The sequence below is a fragment of the Aspergillus puulaauensis genome, chromosome 7 (genome assembly GCF_016861865.1).
Source record: "Aspergillus puulaauensis MK2 DNA, chromosome 7, nearly complete sequence".
In the NCBI taxonomy this organism is placed as follows: Eukaryota; Fungi; Ascomycota; class Eurotiomycetes; order Eurotiales; family Aspergillaceae; genus Aspergillus; species Aspergillus puulaauensis.
Genome location: NC_054863.1, coordinates 1818184 through 1842976, shown reverse-complemented (window position 1 = coordinate 1842976; position 24793 = coordinate 1818184). Strand labels below are relative to the sequence as shown.

The following is a 24793-nucleotide window of genomic DNA, read 5'->3' as shown; positions in this document are numbered from 1 at the left end:
GATGATATCATCACTGGTCATATTTTGCATAAGTCTCTACTCCTTATTCAACGTACACTCCATAAATAATCACAGCTGGGTATATATGTACAAGTAAAGGATACACTGAAGCACTTGTTAAAAGGGCTTTTTCCTGTCACCCTCCAATTCCAAAGCCTACTCCTTCTAACATGTTAAAATCAAGTAAGATTCACGTCCTGAAAGACAGAGACATCCCAAATTCCCGTCATATCAAAGGGAAACCCATCCATGGTCCCAAAGGTATTTGAGATCGACATCATATCGTCAACTATATCATTATTCGTCTGCGTCTCCGGCAACGAGATCGATATCGCAGCCGGGTTAACAAGTCCATTCGTATGATCAGGCGGTCCCATGAGCCCGCTGCCAAGGTTCGCAGGGTCGGTGGAAGAGGTGCCGTTGGTGCCGCTCCCGGCGGGGAGTCGACTGAGAATTCGCTCGCAGTGGTCAAGACACATGTCGGCAACGTCCCAATCATACTCTTCGCGGAAGCGACGGAGGACGGCGCGGAATGACTCGACGTTTGCGAGACATGCGCGGGCAACTTCAGGGTCGGAAGTTTCGAAGGCACAGCGCACAAGGAGGGTGGCGGTTGAGGTTAGGTGGAAGGCGCTGTCTGGTGGTGGGTGAGTTATTTGTTTGAATGGAGGGGTAGAATGGAGAGGGGAGGAGGCTGCGTACAAGGTAACCAAAATTCCTTGAAATTGTCTTTCTGTAGGGATGAGATGAATCGCACTATTTCTTCGGCTCCCTTTCGACACTCGGTATGGAAGTATCGGCGGGCTTCGGGGAGTTCTGATTCTGAATTGTTGACGTCCTGGAATAAAGCTTGGTTAGGCCAATACATTGACTATCCGTTCAAAGTGTAAAATCTTACGTTCAGCTCTACCCTTCCAACGAGCAGTTTCACGGCCAAGAAAGCAAGCTGTAAACTGCAGAGACCAGCTATCCGATCTTCTGATTGGCCTACGGGGGACCTTAACCAGTCTGGCAGTGAGTCTTCCCAGACATCTAGGTCCGTGCGAATTCGACGAATTTCCTTGGTTGTTTCACGAGGTGATCGGTGTTGGAGACCATAGACAAGAGGAAGCAACTCGCCCAGAATCTCGGTCAAGCGGCATAGTGCGATGTGACAATGCGCTGCCCTTACTCGCTCAGGAGAACGTGACGCTGACGGTACCAGAACTTCCACAGTGGGCAGGGGCACGTCATACTGGTTTCGGGCGATTTGGGAGGGTACACCGTGTGCGAAGCTCCCCCTTAACACAGAAATGTTAGTAGGTATTATGAATTAGAGAGTACGACCTTTAGACTTACCAGCGATCATGAATAACGACAGCCCACCATAAGCGGACACGCTGGTTTTGTTCCTGTTTAGACAACCTCCAGTTGCTAGGGTCTCGGTTCAATCCAAGACAATGAGCGAGAGAGACCATCCGCCCACAGCTGATGGCATTACCCGTCATGGAAAAGATGGGTCGTCCGGTTAAATCGATGAGAGCTGCACTGACAGTCGACAAACCTGGGGCAGAGAATTCCTCGTGAAGAGCGGCAACAGTCAGATTTACGGCATACCGGACATCTGGTTTCGGATGGCAGGCAAGCGAGGGCGTATGTTTCCAGTGGACTAATGACATGGAATAGACCTGGCACAGAAGTGAAGCCGGCGGTTCGCTAGGCGAGTCTGAAATATAGGCTTCCCAAAAAGCCTCGCCATCAAATATGGGGAATGCTGCATTAAATCGATCTAGGAATCTGAGAGTTCGGGGTTAGCAAGATGCATGGCATGCGGTAAACGTCCCGGAAAGCGTACAATCTAACTAGCTCATCCTTGAAGGGCCCGAGAATTTGTTCCAATATCTCCTTCTGGTTTTCTCCGGGCGGTATTCCGACGCGCATCCCCTGTCTCCGTCTGGACACAGTCTGGTAGAGAATGGGTTTTCTCGGATCGTTTGAGTAGACATTGTAGGGATGATTTTTCGGTTCCACAGACTTGTTAGACCTTTGAGGAGGCATGTGTTTCTCAATCACATTTGCATCGTCCGCTACAACAGGACCAACTATGAAGACCGATTCGTTATGGGGGTCCTCGACTCCTTGTCGCCTGGGCTCACTTCCCCGACTAGGTACCGATGAGTCGGATCGCCGAATTTCAGACAAACCATCACGTCGAGCGGATGGTTGTGAGGGAGAAGCCAGGTCAGGAGTGCGCTTGCGCTTCTGGCCTGCATGAAAACTCTCTCCAACGGAATCTGAATGCCACGCCGCAGGCTCCTGGCCGTGGGGGGTTGGCAGTTCAGTGCTGGCTTCTTCTTGATAATGGCAATCCGCCCCTTGAACTCGACATAAAAGGCACGATTGGCCTGGGATATCGACTGTACATCTTGATTTGCGTTTGCGACACAGATCACAGGCTCTGACCTTGTGTGACCGGTAGGGTCTCGCTCCCGCGTTCAATGCTGGGGAGGGGGTCTTTGGGTTTGAACTAGGATTGACAGTTGAGGGAGGCATGTTGTACCCCGACGAGGCCAAGTAACTCGTCTAACACTGTCTGCATGGGCTTGAAGTGTCTCCGACTGACGAGGTTGCACGTGACCTACCCGACTGTTCGCGATGCGGGAACCCGAGGCTATTCCCGAGTCACAAAACGAGGCGCGGGGTGAGAGGTGGGATGTGTGGTGGACGGCAGGGTTTGCTATGATCTGCAGCCGAATGGGAGAAAACTGTCGTCGCGGAGCTCTCTTACTGGGCCAGAACGTCCAGCCAGGTTCTTTCAATCCGAGACAGCGCAGTTCGATCGAGCGCAAGTGGCATCCAATTGCGGAGTCACTCAGCATGCGACATCGCTCGCCTTTCCACAATAATGAGCCACCAGGATCGAGATAATCGATCAATTGACAGGTCAGCAACTAGCGACCACTGACTTGCCACTTCGGGAGCGTCGTCTCCTATCACCAGCCAGTCAACAGCACAGTTCTTTTCTTTTTCTTGGCCTCTTCACTTCCTGTCGCCGGAAAAGACGCCCTCAGACTGTGGGGGAGCGCTGACTCAGCACCGCAGCCAATCACGTGCCATCTATTTATATCGCCTGTGAATGGCCGAGAGGTTGCAGTCGGTCTACACCAAACGATCGGTTCTGCCTTGTCACCGCGCTCTCCATCGCGGACTCTCCGACTGCAGCCCCCAACGCGCGCCTTCCAGTGTGCATCAGACAGTGCTAGCGCGTTTGAAATCTCTGCGGGGATGCAGCTTCGAGAAAACCGGGCTTATTGTTGTGGGCCAATAAAGCGTACCTAGAGTGATCGGGCGAGATCTCCGTTGCAGCGACACAGCCACCAGCCCAAGTCACTAGCGAATATCTCTGGTTTTACAAAGACCAGTTCTTCCCCCCCTGATTTTCTCTCTTGAATTGACAGGGAAGATCATGCACTCGCGCAATTGATCTCGGATATGCCCCCCGTTCTATGTGATGTGCCTTGATTGAATATGGAGGAGGATGTTCGGCCCCCTCCGCATGAGCGACGTGATGTCGACGGCGAGTCGCTTGTTGAGCCTGATGCCACTCAACTGCCCCGAAACCAACCCACAGAGCGACAAGCATCACAAACCAAGGCTGCAACGACTCCAGACAGTCGGGATGCGCCGAAATCTCCCTTCAGTCGATTACCAAGGACTGTGATTGAGCAGTAAGTACTGATTTGACCTTCCTCGGGTTACCTGCAACTGCGGCGGTGACAAAGGCTTTTGCTGTCGTCATCTATATACGTAAAGCGGAATTTTGTTTTTTATTTTAACCCGACATATAGAATTCTACGTGTAGCTGATGCGAGTACATTCGCGTCGTTGACTCTGTTGAACCGAAAATGGCGGAGGATATCTGACTCTCCTGTCTTGTATGCCTATCACTTGTCTCGGTGTCCTTCTTTTGCATTGGCACAGAAGGCAACCGAGGAAGGCCCGCTGCAAACTGAAAGTCTCGCGCCTCTCAAGCTGCAATTTTTCACCGAGATTAGGCGCAATGGGTTCGATGTGTTCTTTCGCCCCCAACAGACCATGGTAAAACTTATTTCCTCGTCTATGAGCTCGTCGACAGCATTTCCGCGCGGGGAAGCCTTCCGTTTTGTTTTCTCGCAGAATGCCCAACTTATTCTCTGTATCAGTTCTTCTCGAATTGTTGTTCTGAACGTGTCTTCAGAGCCTCCCGTGGTGAAGCATGAGCTCAAAACTCTGAGACGCCCGCTGCACGCCACTATTCTGGACGATGGATCGCTTCTTGCTGTTGTATCTTCGAGCCACCAGGTCAATATCTACAGTCTGTCTAGCGCGGAGGCCAAGCTTATCCAGGACCTCAAACTAAATGATGTTCCGCGTACTTTGGCTCTGTCCCCAACTGGCGCCGTTCTCGCCATAGCATACAATGATATGATTGAGGTGTATGCAGTCGGTGAGGGGGTTTTGCCAACTGCACGAAGAGCTGTGCGCTGTGCCGGAGTCGACTCACTCTCGTTTTCTTCAGATGGTGTCATCCTCCTAGGCTCCTCGGACAATCATGAGACGGGCAGTCTAGTTACTATAACGGTACCTCTCTATGGTGAACAGGAAGCCGATTTTTCTATCAAAGATGTCCAGATTCAGATGTGGACCACTCAAATACTCTTCCCCGACATTGTCCAAAACTACAGTTATGCCTGTCTGCTGCCATTTCACACGGAGGGTGAAGGGAGCTGGATTCTAGGCTTTGACAATCGACTTGGAGCCTTTAGAGCTATTGGGACGAACAATACTAGTTCTGGTACAGCATACTTTGCGAGCCCGGTGGTCGAGCATACGCTCGAAGAACGGTCCCCGATGATGCTCGCTTCCGCAGATTGCGAGGGTGAACTCGTCGCCCTAGGATTTCAGGACTCCGATGTTTGGGTGTATGGTCTACCTGATCGTCTTGACATTGCCCCCGTGTCGCAAAATGCGGGCGAATCACAAAATCGGCCTCTCACTGCTCAAAGTCAGTCAACCGAGATTACAGATGCAGGAACCAACATCAATCGGCTACAGCGAACCATAGCCCGCCCGAAGGTACTCATCAGAGGTCATAGGGTAACAGATATTCCAGGTATAACTTCTGCCCACTGGGTACGACGTAATTATATCAGAGGTGAATCGCGGAGATTGGCTGCCGTGGCCCCCGGTGGAGTTGACCATGCGAGTTTTGGCGAAGAAGATGTACCTCTAGATGGTGGAAGAATCCTACTCTTGGATTTTGCGCGCTCGGCGACGAATGGAAGTGTGAAGGAACTTACTATCGAAATCGGAGAGGCAGAGGCTGTACTACTTCGCGAACCGAATTCCAGTTTAGACACCGAGGTCGAACTGGAAAGGACTCGGACTCGTTTACGCCGTGGGAACCCGGCTGGTACACCGGGCCGGGGAGTTCGCGAATCGTATCCAGCGGCCAGCTCGAGTCACCGTGGACGCCCTCGCAGGAACAGTTCTTATCTTTCCGCTTCATCAAGTGAAGTTGGAGATGGTGAGATCCCTGTGATCCCGGATAGCCCTTATGATAACACACAACCACGATCGCAAGACACATTGCGGCGTGCCGCCACCGCCGCCGCAGTTAATCGCAGGCGTGTGGCCCGTGAACCACGCCGTGCGTTCCCAGACACACCTGTCCCGCCGATTTTCCAGGTTCCCCATGAGAGTGATGCAGATAATTGGGTTCCTCCGCCGCCTCCGTATTCACGAGAGGCAGATGCGCCCCTTCCCGACTACCTTAGACAGACTTTACTTCCTCCAGCACGTCGACCTGGTCAAAATACAGCGGACTCTATTCGAAGATCTTTATCCACTCGTTTCTCGTCGGACACTTCATCTCGGCCCTCTCTTTCCAGACTCAACACCGTAACTGGACCTAGTTTGTCATCCCGGATGAGACGAAATATAGGGGATCCCTCGCCCTCGGATAGTCCCCCGCGAAGGCGCACCAGCATTATCCGAAGAAGAGGGAACTCCCAAACTGGACAACTCAGCAGCGTGAATGAGTCGACTGTGGCGAATCCCGTGCCAACGGTACCGGTATCTCCTACTGGTCCGACGATATTAAACCCATCTCAGAATCCGACCCTTCCAGCTCAACTCCAACCTATGACCATTCAACTTCCAAACAGTGGTCAATTCACTAACGGAACACACCCTATGCCGGCGGTTCCACCTACCCCCCCTGCCATGAATAACTATCTCTACTCTCTATCCTCACCGAACCTTATTCCTCCTGAATTCATGCCAAACACCCCAGAAACCCCAGTCCAGCGCTCTAACGCGCGCCAACACGATCGCACTCAATCATACGACAATAGACCATCTTTTTCAGCGATAGCCCTTCGCAATCGCCGGGCATCCACCGACCCAACTCACTCAAGTGCTCAATCTGTTGCACCGGAACAGCAATGGCGAAGACGCATTGAAGAGTGGAATGAGCGGACGATATATGAAAGAAGCAAGAAACACCGAAGCAAGTGCAGTGTGATGTGAGAAAACACCTGAGAAGCCATCTCGTACCTCTCTTCTTTTCTTCTGTACATTGTCTATCTACATATCCCCATTTTTGCCATATTTTCTTGCATATATCCTAGCGATATACACCTATTAGAAAGCAATGATACCAGATGTTGATCATTTATATGGGCTTATCCTTTTTTTGCATATACCCATTTGGCCATTCGCTTGTGGTCTTTTATAGCTTTTTGAGGCTGGACTTGGTATAATGTCAATGCACTCACAAATGAACCTATATCTTATATCTTTTATTATTCCATAAAGCAACTATTCCGTTCTCGTGAGAATTGGAGATTGGGAATCATATTCTATCTAAACAAGAAAGAAACCAGCCTGCTGAATACCAGTAATGCTACAGTACAGATCTATCTGCTCAACAACCACCTCCTCCTCCACCCCCTCCGCCGCAGCCCCCTCCGCCACCACCACCACAACCTCCCCCTCCGCCACCACAATTCCCTCCTCCTCCTCCTCCTCCTCCTCCACTACACCCACCGGCGCTACCACAACTACCAGCACAACCTCCAGTACAACCCCCTGCCACCCCACCACAGGACCCAGCCGCAACGGCACCCCCACAAGTCCCAGCAGCGCAATTCCCCGAATGCCCGTGGTGAAGATTCATGCAGCTCGGATCCGCAGCATAGGCATCAGAATGGACCCCGGGGTCACCAGCATACGGCGCATAAAAGGGCACACAGATAGGAACCCCCCACACAAGCGGATAAGCGGCGTAAGAATTCGAATGAGAACCATCGTCCGAGCGGCGTTTCCCATCTCGCGAGCTCCGCTTGTCAGCGCGCCGGCGGGTCCGCTCATACTCGGAGCGCAGCTTGAGGAATTTCACCTCGTTGGCGTCCACGCCTGTGATCTTTGCAGCCGGGAAGTCGGATTTCGTTTTGACGGCGCTGTGCGCGGAGATGTGTGGGTTCTTGTCGGGGTCGGAGGAGATATCGGGGTTGTTGTGCAGGTTGGCTGCTGCGGATCGGGCCTTTGAGCCTGAGGAGGAAGGTAAGATGATGCTGCTGCGGCGTTGTAGGTCTGAGCCGCGGGTGGCTTCGCAGTACCAGCAGGTACACTCAGAGTAGATGCCACCGTCTGTGAGCTTGCGGTACATTTTGGAGGTCCATTCAAAGCCGTCGGAGAGTTTGACTTCGGCAACCTTGTCGTCATGGTCGATGAATGTTGCGCATCGGCCGTCTTGTGAGGTGCGGTACATTGAGTATTCGAAGTAACGGGATGGGGCAAGTTGGTGCGTGTGCCAGGCTAAGTCGACGTCGAGGGTTGGGACGGCCATGCGGCCCGGGTTGGAGGACATGATGCTGAAGAAGATTGCATATTTGCGAGTTAGGCGGAGAGTTGTCTCTAGTACGGCTGGGGAGTGTAGCCAGTCAATGTTGTCCATTTTTTGGACGAAGGTGCCTTGTCGGATGACGGCGCCGACGAGGTCGAGGGCGAATTGGGAGCTGTTGTCCCAGTATCGAGACATCATGCGGCGAAAAGCGATTTTTTCATCTTTTTGGAGTGAGACCCCCATGCCATTAGGGTTTGCTTCACGCATAATCTCTCTGTCTTGCAGGAAAACTCCCAAGTGGTCACGTAGCATCGATATGCTTGGGAAAGTCCGCAAGGTCGACTTGAAGAAGTCGAGAATATCGCGTTTGGCTGCTCGGAGAAGTCGATTGGGGAAAGTTGCTTGCTGGTGGCGACGGCGTGTCGAGCTCTGTTGTTCAGGGAATCCCCATACATTCAAATATGTGCCCGGCATGGGGATATTCTCATTCAGCAGGCATTCGACATCTGCCCTGAATTTTTGGAATCGAAGGCTATCGTGAGTGATTCGGAGCTCACATTCAGCACAGTACATCCTGAAATTCTTGTCTGCGAAGCCAGTCCAGTGGTCAAACGCTTGATCGAGTGGAAGGGTCAATCTTCCATCGGTCCAGGGCGCAGCGTTTTTATGGCCGCAACTGGGACAATCTACCAACTTGCACGGCATGTCTTCGAGGCTGTTCCATTGGAGGTTTGTTTTCCAGGCGAAAACGTTTTCCGCACTCTTTCCGGCGTCATACTTCAGTGCTTGGTCATCGATGCATGCGTTTATAGCTTCCCATGGGAAGCCAGTAGCCCAAAAGCTCATCTTTCCCTGTCGAATACAGTCTTCAAGGAACGCCCTAGGATTGAGCATATGTGCATGCCAAACCATTAAAATATCTAGAACATTGTAAGTAATCCAGCCGGTAGGAAGAAAGATTAGTGAGGCCTACCTAGCGGAGGCAACTCATCCCGGGTCCAGGATAAAGAACTGTCACAGGCTGTAATCTTGCCATATTCCTCGGAGGTCAGCAGTTCGGTGGTGGTCCGAGAGCGAGATGTTGGGACACACTCCCTCCACCAAGTTGTATAACGCTCGACGGCCTTAGACGTATAGATGGCCCAGCGTTTCTCTTTGGTTAACGCCCAGGCTTCGTTGAGATGTTCTCCGAATTTTCGTGGGTTTGGATCGGAGATATCGAAGAGATTTGGACTGCTTGTTACCGTATCACGTAGATCGGACAATGCTGCCAGGAATTTGAGATGCGCGATGCACTCGTAGTGGGTGATGGTTGTATGGTTTGCAGGTCCAGCATTCTGGGCCAGATTCAAGGGAGGAGCTGTAGGCGGTTGGCCTATGGTCTGGGTGTATGTTGGGGGACTGTCCCCAGATTGCTTTCGCAGAGTCTCGGTCGTTGTATCCTCTAGCAGGCCCATGATGGCAGATGAATTAGAATTTTTGTAAAGAATGGATGGATCAGGGAAGCATGTTTAGGGGCGGCGGCAGGCTGATATAAGAGATCGGGCTCAGGAAGAGATCAGCCCCATGGGGCCAAAGACCCGTACTATGTAGAAGCTAAAAAGCCTCAAGCCACCCTCGGGCGATGCACTTTGCAAGGAAGTGATAGCCAGTTACTATCAGCAAATCGATCTTCATTCAGGCCTACAGCGCCCCGGGGGCCGGCCCCCACAGCATTACTGCACACATTTGTACACTTCGCGTAACTAAACGGGGCTGAAGAAACCGCAGGAATGACACCTGCTTGACCAAGAAACTAAGCCTTTTGCACGATCATCATGGAACCTGGGCACTGGGCACATGTACTAAGAAGCACAGCCCCGAACTTTCTACGCGCTATCAAAAGGACGCCTGGCACGGCTTCCCCGTCACTGCCACAATGGCAACGTAAGCAAGCGCGAGATAAGTTGGTAGCCTATACGGGTTGCTCATTATATCTACACCGGTGGATTTGCATCGCTGTTACTCGCCAGCGGAACTTGCCAGGGTCATTGGGAGGCCTCAAGGGGCGATGTTCTCGAAGGCATGGAAGGACTGGAGCGCCTTTGTGGGGTAACATGATGGACCCAAAATAGCATTAATGATGCAATGGCCCTGAATGAGAATCGGATCTGCACATGAAGATCGGCAGCATCAGCAAGTTCGGCTATAGAACTGTCGTCACTGGACGAGAAACTGTTGAGTTCCAGTACACACCATTGAAGAAAGTGTGGGATACACTGTACGGTGCAGGTACCAAGGGAGATCCCGAACGACAAGCGAGAAACGGAGGGGTCCTTAAAGCGGCGATGTCCCCTGTCACGTGCATATCCACGTGACCATGGTTCGTGGCCCCGCCTGGCTGTCTGGAGCGGCGAGCCTCAGTTACTCATTCACCGCAGACGCAATAATCCGGATCATCCCACCGACATCTCAGACCGATACCGCACTAGCGAGACAGGTCGAGCAAAAAGCCAATCTTGAACGCTAGCCCGTGGTGTCGGATTCTGCAGCCACCCTACGTTGCCAATTCGGCTGCTGATTGGCATTTGCTCGTGGGTACTCGAAAACGGCGTGACTCGATTCACCGGCCTTTTTTTTTGCCATCTGCGCAACTCGTACCTGTTTTCTCCCCTGTGGTGCTCAAGTAAACTGAAGGGATTTCCATAACCACTCCTCCTCGAGACTTAACTATTATAATTTGGCTATATCTTCGCCTTTTAGTCCAGCCTGGCGTCGTTCGGAGGACCGTCCAGCGGAATTGGAGACGGGGTTCTGCAGGGGACGACACCGAACCTAACCCCGCGGAATAATGTTTCTGCTGTCACCAGCCCCGTGATGGGAGGTCTCGGTCATACGTCTCTTTCTCCGGCCGTCGCGTCTGATGGCGCGGGCCAGGCGAGGAAGCGTAACATGGCCATGGCGGGGCTCGACAGCTCGCCCGGCAGTATGGATGATGTCGAAGAAATCGAAAATCGCGACGAGAAGAGAAGGCAGCCAGTGAAGCGGGCCTGCAACGAATGTCGGCAGCAAAAGGTGAGATTGCCGCTTTTCCCCCCTCTTGTTCTACTCACGGAGTAAATCGACTAACCTGTTCCTGCTTTGAAGCTGCGGTGTGATGTGATCCAAGACCCGTGGATGGACTGCTCCCGCTGTCGCCGACTGAAACTCGATTGCAAAATTGAATCCAATTTTAAGCGTGTTGGGAAGCGAAGCCGGAATGCAGAGATGGAGCGAGAGATAATCGAGCTTAGGAAGCAGATCGCCAATGTGCAACCCGGATCGGTGACGCAACAGCACTCACTCCCTTCGGCGCAGCAGACTCCGAAGCAGGAAAATTCGTCTAATCAAGTCAGCCCGGCCAGGGCATACCAAACACCCTCTGCTATGTCTACAACAGACCAATTCATGGGATCACATGAAGCAGTTGCCTCGCTACTTGACTTACGCTCCGGGTTCGACGGCTCGAGTTATATGAGGAATGGCACCCAGCACTTCAAACGTATTGAAGATGTAGCCGTGGTGCCAGAGAGAGTGGCAGAGTTATTTGATCTGTAAGTTTGGTGGGATCAATCTCTGCTCAAACGCCCGCTAACTCTTAACTAGATTCTTTACATATTACCACCCGTTCCTTCCATTCCTTGACCGAGACCAGTCGCCCGATGACTATTACACAGTCTCGCCCCTTTTATTTTGGACCATCATCAGCGTTGGTGCTCGACGATATCAGCCCGATTCAAACCTTCTTAATTCATTGGCGGGACCGGTGACGCGGTTGGTATGGAGCACCTTGGCCGATGTTCCGCAAAGCTATCACGTCGTCAAGGCACTATGTGTGCTCTGCAGCTGGCCGTTCCCCACCAGCAGCACCTCCACAGATCCTACCTTCATGCTTTGTGGCTTGATGATGCAGATCGCCATGCAACTTGGCCTGCATCGCCCGTCCCATACGCAGGACTTCAGCAAGTACAGGGTAGAGCTCATTGAGGAAGAACTCAGAGACAAGGTCAGAACATGGGCTATCTGCAACATCGTGGCACAGCGGTATATCTTTCTCTCCAGTATTTACTTCTTTGGAATCCTTCAGCTGATATTCATGTGCACAGCGTTGCAACAGGATATGGGCAGCCACCCTGTACGTGGTATGATTGGACGCTGTCATCCCAAGAGTCTATGGATGCAAACTTCAAGCTCCCCGAAAGTATCCGACATAGGCTCGATATCGAGAAGTTTTGCGACAAAGTCACCAAAGCCCTTTATACCAACCGTCGAGATCCTGTTGGCCTATGCGGTAGCCAAGAAAGGTCCACATTGACATCTCTCCTTTCGAGAGATTTAGATGATCTTGAGACGCAGTTGAAACCATCCAATGATTGTAAGGTTCTATACCCAACCGCCTAAACGCCCAGCTAACCGATGCAGACATTACCGAGTTGTATTTGCGCGCATCGAATCTCCACCTTCATTTATCTGCCTTCTTCGACGATCCTACTTCCAAGGATTACCGCGAGCGACTCCTCTCTCTATTTTTCGCGACAACCACGTTTCTTGAAGCTGCGATGAAACTGCAAACACAGGTTGGACCGGTTCTCTCCTATACGCCGTATTACATATACCAAATGATGGTCGCTGGGGGTTGTACGTTGTTGAAACTCTGCAAGAGTTTCTTCGCGGCGCATATCGATATGGAGTACGCTAAGAGCCTCTTTAATCGTACCATCTGGGCTATTCGGGGCGTATCAGTGATCTCAAATGATCTTCCTGAGCGTCTCGCCGAAGTGCTAGCTCAGATGTGGAAACTTGGCAGCACCCCGTCTCCAAAGCCATCTCCTGACGGCACTGAAATGGATGACTCCCTGATGCTTAAGGTACGATGCCGCATGAGTATGTCTCTTTTGTTTGACTCCGTTTGGCGTTGGCGTGAGGATACGCGAACCAAGGGCCGCAACATTGAAGGTAAGTTTGACCTGCTTCATACCATCAGATATGTCACTAACATGTTTGCCAGCTTATCTCAAGAACCCAACGAACCCCGATTCCAATGCAGAGTCCTCGGCTTCGTCATCCGTAGCACCGCAGCGCGCGTCCCCTGGAATGGGTGCTGGTGATCCTAGCCTAGCCCCGCCTCTGCTTGCGCAAAATAACATGGGCGTACAGTCCGGGAACGGTCTCGGAGGCCTTCCGAGCGGATTTATGGAACCGAACTACGAGGTCTTCGATCCCCTGAACTGGCTTCTCGACGGTCTGGTAGACCTGCCGTATCCTTATTCCGTCTCTGGCATGGAAGCTCAAGGAATCGCATAATCACCCTCCCCCTTTTTTCTTCTTTCCCCCCATTTTTGTTCTACATCATTTGGCGCTTCTGTTTTGGAGGATGTTCTGCTTTGTACTACTATTATTATTATACCAACGGGATGTATACCAATACGATTGGTCGACTAGGCGCCAGGCGTCGGCGCTTGAACGTACTTTTACGGATATTCAATGACTAGCTTATTTATATGATTGATGACTTGGCATTATTATACACAGTGTTTGTATGAAGCTCTCCTAATTTAGACACATTTATCTGCAGCGCGTCCTTGGTTCACAGATCTGGTTTGTCGCAACAGTAAGCCCAATACTTTAAGAAAGCAAATACATATATAGTGTAGGCTGGAAAGAATGCCCGCCATCGAAGCAGGTCCGCAACGTGACGTGCCCCTCGTTAAGGTATTCTCCGCTTGGCTTTCCGTTCCGTCCTCTCTTGCTAACCTTACCCAACCTCAACCTACCTCGGGCACCCACTAGTTCCTACCATAGAGAGCAAAATAGAAGAAAAGAGAGAGAGAGAGAGAGAGAGAAAGAAAAAGGAGAAATGACAACACTCTTTACATCCCACAGACAAAAACCCTCTCTCTTCATCCCATCAAAACGCGCTCTTTCCGCACCACGCAAAGCGCCAGCATCAAGCGCACCACCACCACCAACACTCGTAATCTGCAGCTCTGCATCCGCAGAGACAGAGGCAGCAGCAGAAACAGCAGCAAATCATCTGCAGGACAAATACAAGGAAGAGAAGAGCAAGGGACTGGAGAATAGAACGATAGAGGCTGATTTTTCGGCGGCGCCGCAGCCGTTTCTCGACCCCGTGCTTTGGGAGAGGATGAAGAGTGCAGGTGGGGGTTGATTTGATTTGATTTGATTGAGTTGATTTTGGAAAGGAGGGGGGGGGGTTGGTTGCGCTGGGGAGAGGATATATTTAGGATGAAAGGGATGAAGATGTTGATCTTGTTGGTTTGAGCTATTTATCAGTTTGTTCAAGAACGTACTTTTACTGGGATGGGGATTGTTATTTAGGCCTTGATATTGTAGGCGGCGGGAGGTCAAGTATAGATACCTAGATAGCCTAACATTCGTGTATATAGTAACTACATTATATTCTCGGATTACGGCGGATTCAGGTAAGTAGTTATTGTGTAAGAGCGTAAACAGAATAAATTGCATGCATAAATCAAAATCGCTATAAAACTGAGAAGAATAATATGATACAAAGTCATCATGATCGTCAAGGTCATCATCCGGATTCCATCATATTGCGCTTCTCATTCCTATAATATCGTAATTCGTTGAAAACCCAGATTCCTGAGTGAAAGGGCAAGCAAAGCATATCAGAAGAAATCATCAATCATAGTCATAGTATAGGTGGTATATCATATCGTGTCGTGTTCCGATCTAAAATATAAGTCGTGTCTCGTGATAATCATTGTATAGTTTTGCGGACCTGCGTGCTCGAGTCCATCAAAACAGCCTCTCCAATGCTCTGCTTAAGTTTCTCGCGTCTGATTTCGCGCTTCCCCTCGGCACGCCGTTGCATTGAGCGCCGGAAGCGCCAGCGGAGGGATCGCGCAACACCGGAGCGGATTCGCAGTCGCAACCACGATAGTGCCGGGAACTGTCGCGGGTGAAGCGAGGTCTGTGAATACAAGGCCTCGGATGAGAAAATACGGCTTCCCATGAGCGCTTCTCTGTTGGCGCGGTGATACCCCTCAACTCGCCGTTTTGGGCCTGGCCGGGAAGCAGAAACAGGGGGGCCATCAAATACGATCCGTTTCTGAGGCATTCCAAGTGAGTTGCTGATGACTTCGTCTGGCTGCCTGGTGGTTCTGGGTTGGTCGCCAACTTCCTCTGGAGACGAGTCGGGGGAGTCATCCCAGAATCGGCGTGGGCGCCAAAAAGGTTGAAGTCGCCCGTCGATATCTTCGCCGGCTTTAGGGTTCTTAGCAGAGTTGAGCGAAATGGACCGCACGAATGAATTGAAGGATTCGGACCGTGGTCGGACCATCCATCCCCTTCTCTTGTCTTTTGGGCGACGGTTAGTGCCATCGGACGGCTCTAACTCACCATTCGCTCCCCCTGAAGACTGCTCTGGGTAAGCAGTGTTGGCAACAGTCGCAAAAGTTGGTGGCTGTGGCGGCCGCCGCGGGTTTCTTAGCGGGGAGTCCACATTAATGGTGGGCTGCTGAGTGATATTAGGAGTCTGAGGCTGGTTAGCCTGCAGTTGTTGTCGAAGGCCAGATTGTCCGTGTGGATTGACAAGCAATAGAGACTCGTTGTTGTGCGGGAAAATCGCTACCCTCCTGACCTCATTAATTTCGAATGGACCGGGCGACGAGGATGGGATAGAATGGGGCGTGAAGGGCACCGACGGCGGCCGTAAGTGATTTAGGTCTTCAACGCCGATAAGAATCGACTGGGTATTCGGCTGATCCGCTGAATCATGCTTATCAGGTTTCGAAGTACCCAAAACAGGAACAGATATAGGTCCAGGTTTCGGTCGTTCAGGCGTTTGACGTTTCGCTGCAAGCTGTTCCACTGCCACATTATGGCTCCGCAAACTTTCTGAAGTCAGAGAAGTCGCGCGAGAATTGTTCTGGCTTGTGGGCGCGGATAGCGAAGAGCTGCGAGGCGGGATGCATGGTCGACTCAAACCCCTACCTCGAAGTTCGGCCGGGACATTGTTGGCATGCGAGTCAGATACGGTGCGTCTTTTCTGACGCGGGTGATCCAGAGACCCAGGACGGCTCTTGGGTACAGTAGGTGCACGACTAGACGGCCGAGAACGTGAAACAGACGGGTTCCTGCTTGTTGCGCCTGAGGGACAATTGAGGGATGAGCGTCGTTGAGGAATCACAACCACTGGCACCACGTCTACAGGATGTTGTGGAGCACCTAAAGTCGAGCTACCCGAGACGGACAACTCAGAGACAATGCTTCTGCGATCATTTTCCGTAATCCGCGCAGGTTTGTGGCTCAAGCGGCGCTGCAAATCTAAGCTGGAAGCAATGGACGTACGCTCAGATCTTGTAATAGGCGAACTCGCGGAACGAAGGGAAACCCTCTTTTCTGTGTGTCGCAAAGCGCGTATAGCCGGTTTTGGGGTGTCAATTATCATTGCTTCAACCGTTGAAGATGTGGATACGCCTGAAAGACGTTGAGAATCTTCCCCCTCGCCATCGGCGGATGGCCAGCCGATTTCTTGACGGAACTGATCCATTGCTGGACTATCATCAGACTTTTGCACATGAGCGACGCGGTCTCGCAAGCTCCTCCTTCCACGTGTAGAAGTGCCAGCATCGGAAACCTTAGCTGAGGCTGAGTTGCGAGGCCGTTTCGGCGAGTCTCGTGTAGGTTTGATGCGAAGTTCTGCAGTCTGCCCATGCGAAGGTTTTTGGCTGCGGGTAACAATTGTCGGAGATTGTTTTGCAGCACCCTGTAAAGATGTACCGCATGGGGGGTTTGAGCGCGAAGTGCCCCAGGAGCTGTGGGCCTGGTTCCCAGTAGCAGCCGTGTCATTTGTTCTTTTATCAGTGCGGCCAGAACTCCCATTTCGTCGGTTTCTTTTCGTATTTTTCGTATTTTTCGTGCTCTGTTGTAAATCCGAACCCGAAGATGGTGGAGGCGAAGGACGGGGAGTTACTGTTTCTGTGTCGGAGATCATCTCATAGGCTGTCCGAAAGGACTCTGCTCGCGGTGAGGATGACATATATCCAAAGTGACCCAACTCTGGTCTACCCGAAGTCATACCCCGGGGAGGCGTTGTTTCTGGCGTCGGGGGATGTGAAGGTTTGGACGGCGTGAGGGCTGTGACGACCGAATGGGACGGAGTCTGCTTTTGCGTATCTGTCTCGGTCGGAGGATCGTCCTGGGTGATGCCGGGAGGCGTCAGGGGAAGAATTGGCGCAGTTGCGAGAGGTAAGCCGTCTGAAATGTCGCCATCGTGACCCCGAGGCGGTATTTGAGCGATCTTGGTATTGGCGCTGGCATTTGTCCGACGAGGTAGTGACTTGTGAGACTTGAACTGGAGCCGATCTGGATGTTCTAACGAGGCGGAAGCGGGCACAGCGACCTCGGCGCTGGGCATTTTGGATGATAAACTCAATGGCGCACCGAGTGAGCGTGAGCGAATGAAGAGAAAAATCCAACTGGGCCAGCGCTGTCAGAAATAGCTGTGAGCGTCAATTGGACTGAGAATCATGACACTTGAGCCGTTTCAAATGAGGTTGGGGAAGGCCAGTTGGCGAGGGCGCATAGCGGAAGAGGGCGAGCAGTCAAGACTAAACCTTGACCCGAACTGAAGTTGGAAAGGAATGTGTTTTAATATTTTGTGGAATCCACCCTGAATTCCTCTTCAGTAGGGGAATGAGTAGGACGCAGGTTGAATGAGGATGCCAGGGCGAGACGCAAGGAAGGCTGGAAGACCAGACCGGAGGACGACGAAGCCGCTGCCCGCCAGGCGCGTCTCACAAAGCAGACGGTTCTCGACTAGCAAACAAACGAATCAGAGCCGAGAAGCGGCCTTTAAAGGAACAGGTCATTCAAAAGTCCGAGGAGAGATGCAATCCTGAATGGCGGAGAGGGGCCAAGTGCGGGCTGCAGGAAGCGATCCTGTTAGTTCGACAAGACGCCGACGAGTAGTCGACAGCAAAGAGGACAAGTCGCAACTGCAAATCCCATTCCACGCTGCAGAAAGAAATGCGTCCCTGATTCGACTCAAAGGTTATAAATAGGAAGATGAGGCTGCAGAGATGGAAATTGGGAAACCCTCTAATGCTGCAGTGCGTGGTCTGTAACACTGGGGGGCCAGGTCACGGGACCACAGCGGCGGCGTCTCCAGGTGCCTGAATCCAGAGTCTAAATGGGGCTATTTAGTATTTACCGAGTTATTCGAGAGTTTGGGAACGCAATCTTAGCCTCCCACCCGCTTAATCCCCGGGTTGCAACATGGTTGCTTCCTCATGGAGCGGATGGCGGGTGCGTGGACATGGAAATGGAAATGGGAGCCGTGGATGTCACATGGAGACATCGCAGAGCAATACAGTGCACTCCACTCTCGCTTCTTGACACTTGACGGGGCGTCGGAGTCTAGTTCTACAGAGTCGATCCTCCAGTTTCTCTGCGGTAGTCTCTTACTCGCAGATTCTATTAATTAGCGTACCTGCTTGATCATCAGATCAGAAAATTCGACAGGCTAGTTGTTGAGTGTTGACCAGTAGCCCTGCTGAGTCATTGCATGACATCGCGGCCGACGTCATCGGCTCGGATCAAAGTTATGACAAAACCCTCGAGAGGTTGATAAAGGAGAAAGAATAAAGGCAGACAAGACCTGCGAGAGACAAGAATCAGAGGAGGAATGCGGAGATTATGATACAATAGCCGGAGCCGTTAACTGCTCTGTGTCGGACTCTGACGTCGTGGTCCGCTATTCCGTCATTTCGCTACTGATTGCCGTCGCTTGAGACTGAGAGTCGGGCCCGTTGGGTGCGACTGGTCGACTCCTGTAATCCCCACCGTGCACCTTTGATCTGGCATATCATTATTCTTTCCAGACTTTCTTGTCGTCCTCACTGAGCCTCTGATTGCTTGAAACAAAAAGGAATCCATCCCGACCACTCATCTTCGCTTCTTTCCCCCCCGTCCACACTTGGTTCTCTGCTCTGCCACCCGTAATCTCCCACTGCTTGCTCATCCTGTTCGGCTGCCTTGGCGGGGTATCAGCCTGTAGGATTCTCAAGTCTTCACAGCAGAAATTCAAGAGCAAAAACAAGGGCTAGAGGGAAAAAATACCTAGCGCGACAAAGAAAGGGAAAAGCAACCAGCCATTCACGTCATTGCTCCCGCTGCTCGCTTCTCCCCCAGCTCCCAACTCCAGCTTCAGCCATCATTCATCATCATATCATTTGCCTTGCCTCTTCCTCTTACTTTTTTCCCTCTCTTCCCTCTCGTCTCGATTTCCCTCCCCCCTTTTCCCTTTCCCATCCGTATCTTCACACTTTCGTCTCTCCGCTTTCCTCGGTCTCCGTGCTACTCATACCATTTGTTGACCTGATTGTCCCAACTTACATTCCTTCTCCCTCCCCCGCGCCTCCTTCCCCTCCCTTCTCCTATCATGAGCACCATCCAGAGCCTAAAAAATTTCATACGTCATGGGAAACAAGCCCGCCTTGTCACCCCCCATGCGGAACCTACCACCAACGTCTCTGCCGTCCACGCTGAACAACAGCGTCAACCCCAGGGTTCATTTTCTCCCGCTGCTGGGAATCTAGACGCAATTGATAGCAAAATGGGGAGTGGTCAGCCCCAAGCCTCACAACGGTCATCTCCCGAAGCTCCCGTCAAGAGGGGCCGAGAGGCCGAAATCGAACAGATCATCGCCGAAGAGAAGAGTAGTCGCTCCAAGATGCCCAAGTATCCGGGGTTGGAGCGTTACGCCTTGCTGGAGAAAATGGGCGACGGTGCCTTCAGCAACGTTTACCGCGCCAAGGATACCACTGGTGAATATGACGAAGTTGCAATCAAAGTGGTTCGAAAATTTGAGATGAATAGCACACAGGTAGGTGAATCGTCCAACCCGTCTTTGGAGTTTTTGGTGTTCTTTTTGCTTGCCTCAATCCTCCCTTGTTCATCGCGGCTGTGTTATTACCCTGGTCATCCCTTGTCGCGGACTATTTCGCCAATGTCTTTTTGATTATCTAGTCTGTCGCCCTGCTACATCCTGACTTCAAAAAAAAGCCGAAAGCTGCGGAGGTGCGCCAACATCCCTTTGTCAATACCCAGCCGTCGATCCTCGTCGCATCGACTTTCGCTGCTCTAATTTTGCGCGCCAGAATGCTCTGCGGCTGCATGGAATGATTACTGACTGTTGTATAGCGAGCCAACATCTTGAAAGAAGTACAAATTATGCGCCAAATTGATCACCCGAACATCGTCAAACTGGTTCAATTTTCCGAGTCGCGCCAATATTACTATATTGTCCTGGAACTTTGCCCCGGCGGTGAACTTTTCCATCAGATTGTTCGCTTGACGTACTTCAGTGAAGACCTCAGTCGCCATGTCATTCTGCAAGTTGCTAAAGCAATTGAATATCTACACGAAACATCAGGTGTTGTGCATCGGTATGTTGCCTTTCTATTGCATCGTTCAAGGACACCAATATTGACTTAATTAGTGATATCAAACCCGAGAACCTCCTTTTCTATCCCACAGAATTCATCCCCTCGAAACACCCAAAACCAAGTCAGCCCGGTGATGAGGACAAGGTGGACGAAGGAGAATTCATTCCCGGCAAGGGTGCTGGTGGGATTGGCACAATCAAGATCGCCGACTTTGGCCTTTCCAAAGTCATCTGGGACAGCCAAACGATGACCCCATGTGGTACTGTCGGCTACACTGCTCCCGAGATCGTCAAGGATGAAAGGTACTCCAAGAGTGTGGACATGTGGGCGCTGGGATGTGTTCTCTATACCCTCCTCTGCGGATTCCCACCTTTCTACGATGAGAGCATCCAAGTCCTCACCGAGAAGGTTGCCCGGGGGCAGTATACCTTCCTATCACCGTGGTGGGATGACATCTCCAAGTCAGCGAAGGACCTGATTTCCCATCTCTTAACCGTTGATCCTGAGGAGCGGTATTCCATTAAGCAATTCCTGGCCCATCCGTGGATTCGACAGACCGACGAGGAGACACAAGCTGCCTCGGACGCCCCACCGCTAACAACGCCCTCGCTAAGGGAAGTCCGCAACCAACCACTAGATGCAGTCGCAGCGGACCTTGCGCCGTACCCACCGGCAAGCGCGCAGCTGGCCACTACAGACCGGCCCATGGATTTCAGATCTCCCGGGGCGATCAACTTGCGGGAAGTCTTCGATGTCGGTTACGCTGTCCACCGACAGGAGGAAGAGGGCAAACGACGCAAAGCTGGCCGTGGGTATCGCCAGAGTAACCCGACTTCTGCGTTCCAATCAGCTCTCAACCCACTCAATGAAGACTATGATGACGAGGAAGGGATTCCCTATCAAACCGTTAACGACGATGGGCATCCTCCGGCGAAAATCCAGAAGCATGCTGGCGATGTCGCTGCAGTGGAAGCTAAAATGCGCCAAACTAACCTGGGAGCCACCAGCCATGCTGCTCAGGCGCGGCAATCCAACCAACCCCGTCAGCAGCAGGGCTATGGGCAACACAGCGCTCATGTTGCGGCTGCCGCAAAGCAGAATATAGTCCGCAATGCCCGGGGACCATTTGAACTCAGTCTGGACAATGCAACTTTGCTAGAAAAGCGAGGCAGGAGGCAACAAGAACAGCCTGCTGTCTAGGCATCCTCTTCATTCATTCGTCCCCCATGGGGAGTTCACGACCTCATGATATCCGCCAGGGCAATTCTCTCCTTGGTAATGTGATGACGTCATGTGTCTGTTTCTCCTTTTGACCTTTTTACCTCTGATCGTGGGAGAGCCCTGTTGATCGGGGCAAACCCACATTTGTTTCAGGCGTTTCCTGTGTCGTCTTTCTCGTCTCATGTCTGGGTTTCGGGTCGGCAAAGCGTTTGTTATGCATATTTCCCCCCCAACTTCTTTATTTTACCTTTCGATGCTGAATGCAATACTTGGTGGGGGTATGGATACTTGCGGTTGGACATGTGCAATAGTCCGGGAGTTTTTTTTTTTTTTTCTTTTTACTTTCTTTCTAGTTGCTACGCTACATTTATGATTTCCTGCTTGCTTTACTATATTGCATAAGACTTTGAAGTTCGATGATACACCCGCTTTTCATTTTCAATTTATGTGCTACTCGACTCCAAAGTTCCAAGTTAGTGATTGATTGATTAGATCCCGCTTGCCTCAAAGGCGGCGCCCGCTGTTTAGTTAGTTAGGCCCTACTTGCCTGTTGCCATTGGCGCTTGTTTTGGAAGGGACCTACGTCGAGCTGCGTGTATGATGTGTGACTGATCTAACTGCTGTAGACTACTCTGTACTACTTTGTACTCACTCCGCCTTGCTCCTGTATTCAGTGCCGCTAGCTAGCTAACCTGGTTTTTTCTTCTTCCCCCCACTAACCCTGTTGCTATGAAATCAAGCTGTATTCCATTACAGCATCTATTTCATCCGTGAGCTCATACCTACCAAGCCCGGAATCCCCGTTCCACAGTAACGTAATTGCATCTGGGCAGTGGCAACTGGGCAACTCGCCCTCGCCCAAATCAAGGTCCGTCCCGTTGCGTCCAAGGTAGGTTCGGATTTGGATTCCAACCTTATGAAGTATCTATCTACGGTGTAGGGTTTCCCTATGATACGATATGATATGATATGATCTATTCCCGGTTTCTGTAGATCGGGGTAACTATTGCGATTGGTTGGGGTGGGCGGGTGGCTGTATAACTCCCGAACCCATTCCCTGTTTTCGTTCCCTACTTGCCCACCTGTAGGTACTGTAGTGGGCTCCATGGTGCGCTCTTGAGTACTACTACGGAGCAATCAATATACGGCGTAAGTATTAGTATCATGCAAACAGGGCGCTGTCTGCCTCTTCCAAGGCTGTAGTTATAACATTACTACTAGATACTCGGTGGTTGTGTCCGCCGGTGTGTACCTACTTATTTCCCCCTCAGGGGGCGAGGGGTGTCGTCAGTAATAACGTCACTGCTGACGTTTAGGGGGTTCATGCTATTGCTAGTGCGTAGGGCTTCGCGTGAAACAAGTCCTTTCGGTGGTCTAGTCTATGCACCAAGCATACAGAGTACAATTACAGAGCGGAATACAATGTAGACTACACCCAGGTGGTACATTGCTGCCACGGGTTGGATGATTGGGGTAATAACTACTTACTTGCTCATAGTATATTAGTTCAGCTGAACATTAATGGACGTTTTCAGATTTTCAGGTCTTTGATTATTTTTTATTCTATTTTCTTTGTTTAAGCCTGATATTGATGGAGTATATGTATGTACATCCAAGCAAAATTTATGGGGATAGTAGGTACTCGAAACTCATACCGACTGATGGGAAAGAAAAAGACACGAAACACGATGCAAATAAAAGCAGCAAAGATAACACAAAACGAAGCTTAAAATATGGTATCAAGATGAAGGGGGTGAAACGGAAAAGGAAAAAAAAGCTGGCGCATGACACACATTGCGTGTCATAAAATTCCATGCCGTGCCGTGCATGCTCGCTTGAACGATAGGGACGTAAAACTCTGCAGCTCCACCAACCGAACATAAAACAATGATGCTAGTCTACTTCGGCTGGATGGTTTTACAGTGTCTGTCTCCCTCTCGTCTCGATCGGGAGGAAGATCATGGCCACAAATGCAGCGAGCATCAGGCCACCAGAGGCATAGATGGGGGCATCTGGGTTCGCGGTCCCAGAGTAGATGGCAACGAGGGGAGCACAGAGACCGGCAATCCGGTTCAGGCAGCTGCAGATTCCACTACCAGTGCCACGGCTGGGAGCGGGGAAGACCTCGGGGGTGTAAGCGTATAGAACGCCGTACATGATATTCTGGAAGAAGTTCTCGAGGGAAGAGCAGAGGAGTTGGATGTCTGGATCTGTAGAGGCAGTGAAACAGAAGATCAGGACGCCGGTGATCATGGTGGCTGTCATCATTGTGCCTTTGCGGCCGATGTACTTGATGTCAACGGTCCAGCACGCGAGGATGGAACCAGGCAGGCCGACGATCGAGGTAATGGCGTAGTTGCGGTAGACGATAGATGTTGCCTGGGGCTCACCTCCGCCAGCCCTTTGCAGGTATTGGGGGAGGAATGCATTGAAGAGAGGATAGCCCATTCCGATGGTGGCCCAGCAGAACCAGAGGATCACGGCTATTGCGGTTAGTAAAATGGTGCTATAAAAGAGCTGTTCAAGTGTGACATACTAGTAATTCCAAGTTTCTTGGTGACAAAGAGGCCTCTGATGCGCTCCAGAGAGAACTTGGACATATATCTCTCAACAATTTCCTTGTTGTTGAGGTTCTGGGGAGTTGATGTCTGTTCTGGGTACCCGCCAATTTCGTTCAGGATTTCGACGGTGAGCCAGGTCTTCTTGCGGTTCTTGTATGCAATACCGTGTACTGCTGCAACGGCTTCATCCTGTCGTCCGCGGGAAAGCAAAAACTTGGGGGACTCATATAGGTGGAAGAGGAAGAAGCGGCACAGGAACATAACAAAGGTGATGGCACCTAGCGTAATCACTAGGTATCTCCAGCCCATGTTATCCTCCTTCCTGCATGGTCCTTCTTCCGAACAGGTGAAGTTTGGAATGAAGGCCCAGGCCAGAAGACTAGATACCAAGTTACCAACTGGCCACCACACACTCAGCATGGTCAGAAGATTCCCAGAGGCAAATGGTAGGAACTCGAGGAAAAGAGCTCCGTCAACAGGCAAGTTGCCTCCGACTCCAAGACCCAAGCAGGCATATAGTGCACAGGTACTGCAGTTACTGTTAGCTGACTGGGAGCAGCATAGATATCGATCGACATATCAGAACTTACCCAATCCAGTTCGGGCCGCCACCAGAGGCAAGACCAAAAGCACCGCTAATCATGAGTGTGAAATTAAATGCAGGACGACGGCCGATGATATCAGAGGCAATG

At 51.3% G+C, this 24793-nt stretch overlaps 7 protein-coding genes across 7 annotated transcripts; 3 read left to right on the top strand and 4 right to left on the bottom strand.

Moving 5' to 3' along the window:
- Nucleotides 1-179: 179 nt before the first annotated feature.
- APUU_70687S (putative C6 transcription factor) lies at nucleotides 180-2532 on the bottom strand (the record flags this gene model as incomplete). The annotated part of the gene is made up of 5 exons (XM_041695587.1): nucleotides 180-637; nucleotides 703-838; nucleotides 899-1280; nucleotides 1339-1776; nucleotides 1835-2532. The coding sequence occupies 5 exons, from the start codon at nucleotides 2530-2532 to the stop codon at nucleotides 180-182; spliced, it is 2112 nt and encodes a 703-aa protein (XP_041561303.1).
- A 975-nt stretch (nucleotides 2533-3507) lies between these two features.
- On the top strand, nucleotides 3508-6549 carry APUU_70686A (F-box domain protein; the record flags this gene model as incomplete). Its single annotated transcript, XM_041695586.1, has 2 exons — nucleotides 3508-3707; nucleotides 3828-6549. The coding sequence occupies 2 exons, from the start codon at nucleotides 3508-3510 to the stop codon at nucleotides 6547-6549; spliced, it is 2922 nt and encodes a 973-aa protein (XP_041561302.1).
- Nucleotides 6550-6946: 397 nt separating this feature from the next.
- APUU_70685S (uncharacterized protein) lies at nucleotides 6947-9324 on the bottom strand (the record flags this gene model as incomplete). The annotated part of the gene is made up of 2 exons (XM_041695585.1): nucleotides 6947-8787; nucleotides 8841-9324. The coding sequence occupies 2 exons, from the start codon at nucleotides 9322-9324 to the stop codon at nucleotides 6947-6949; spliced, it is 2325 nt and encodes a 774-aa protein (XP_041561301.1).
- Nucleotides 9325-10723: 1399 nt separating this feature from the next.
- APUU_70684A (putative C6 transcription factor (Leu3)) lies at nucleotides 10724-13189 on the top strand (the record flags this gene model as incomplete). The annotated part of the gene is made up of 6 exons (XM_041695584.1): nucleotides 10724-10921; nucleotides 10994-11439; nucleotides 11492-11929; nucleotides 11992-12260; nucleotides 12308-12841; nucleotides 12894-13189. 6 exons carry the CDS (start codon nucleotides 10724-10726, stop codon nucleotides 13187-13189), a joined length of 2181 nt encoding a protein of 726 aa, XP_041561300.1.
- A 1438-nt stretch (nucleotides 13190-14627) lies between these two features.
- Nucleotides 14628-17288, bottom strand: APUU_70683S (uncharacterized protein; the record flags this gene model as incomplete). The annotated part of the gene is made up of 1 exon (XM_041695583.1): nucleotides 14628-17288. The coding sequence occupies one exon, from the start codon at nucleotides 17286-17288 to the stop codon at nucleotides 14628-14630; it is 2661 nt and encodes an 886-aa protein (XP_041561299.1).
- A 2025-nt stretch (nucleotides 17289-19313) lies between these two features.
- Nucleotides 19314-21519, top strand: APUU_70682A (serine/threonine-protein kinase; the record flags this gene model as incomplete). Its single annotated transcript, XM_041695582.1, has 4 exons — nucleotides 19314-19757; nucleotides 19901-19951; nucleotides 20075-20319; nucleotides 20373-21519. 4 exons carry the CDS (start codon nucleotides 19314-19316, stop codon nucleotides 21517-21519), a joined length of 1887 nt encoding a protein of 628 aa, XP_041561298.1.
- A 1938-nt stretch (nucleotides 21520-23457) lies between these two features.
- Nucleotides 23458-24744, bottom strand: APUU_70681S (uncharacterized protein; the record flags this gene model as incomplete). The annotated part of the gene is made up of 3 exons (XM_041695581.1): nucleotides 23458-24023; nucleotides 24077-24630; nucleotides 24692-24744. The coding sequence occupies 3 exons, from the start codon at nucleotides 24742-24744 to the stop codon at nucleotides 23458-23460; spliced, it is 1173 nt and encodes a 390-aa protein (XP_041561297.1).
- Between the last annotated feature and the right edge of the window lie 49 nt (nucleotides 24745-24793).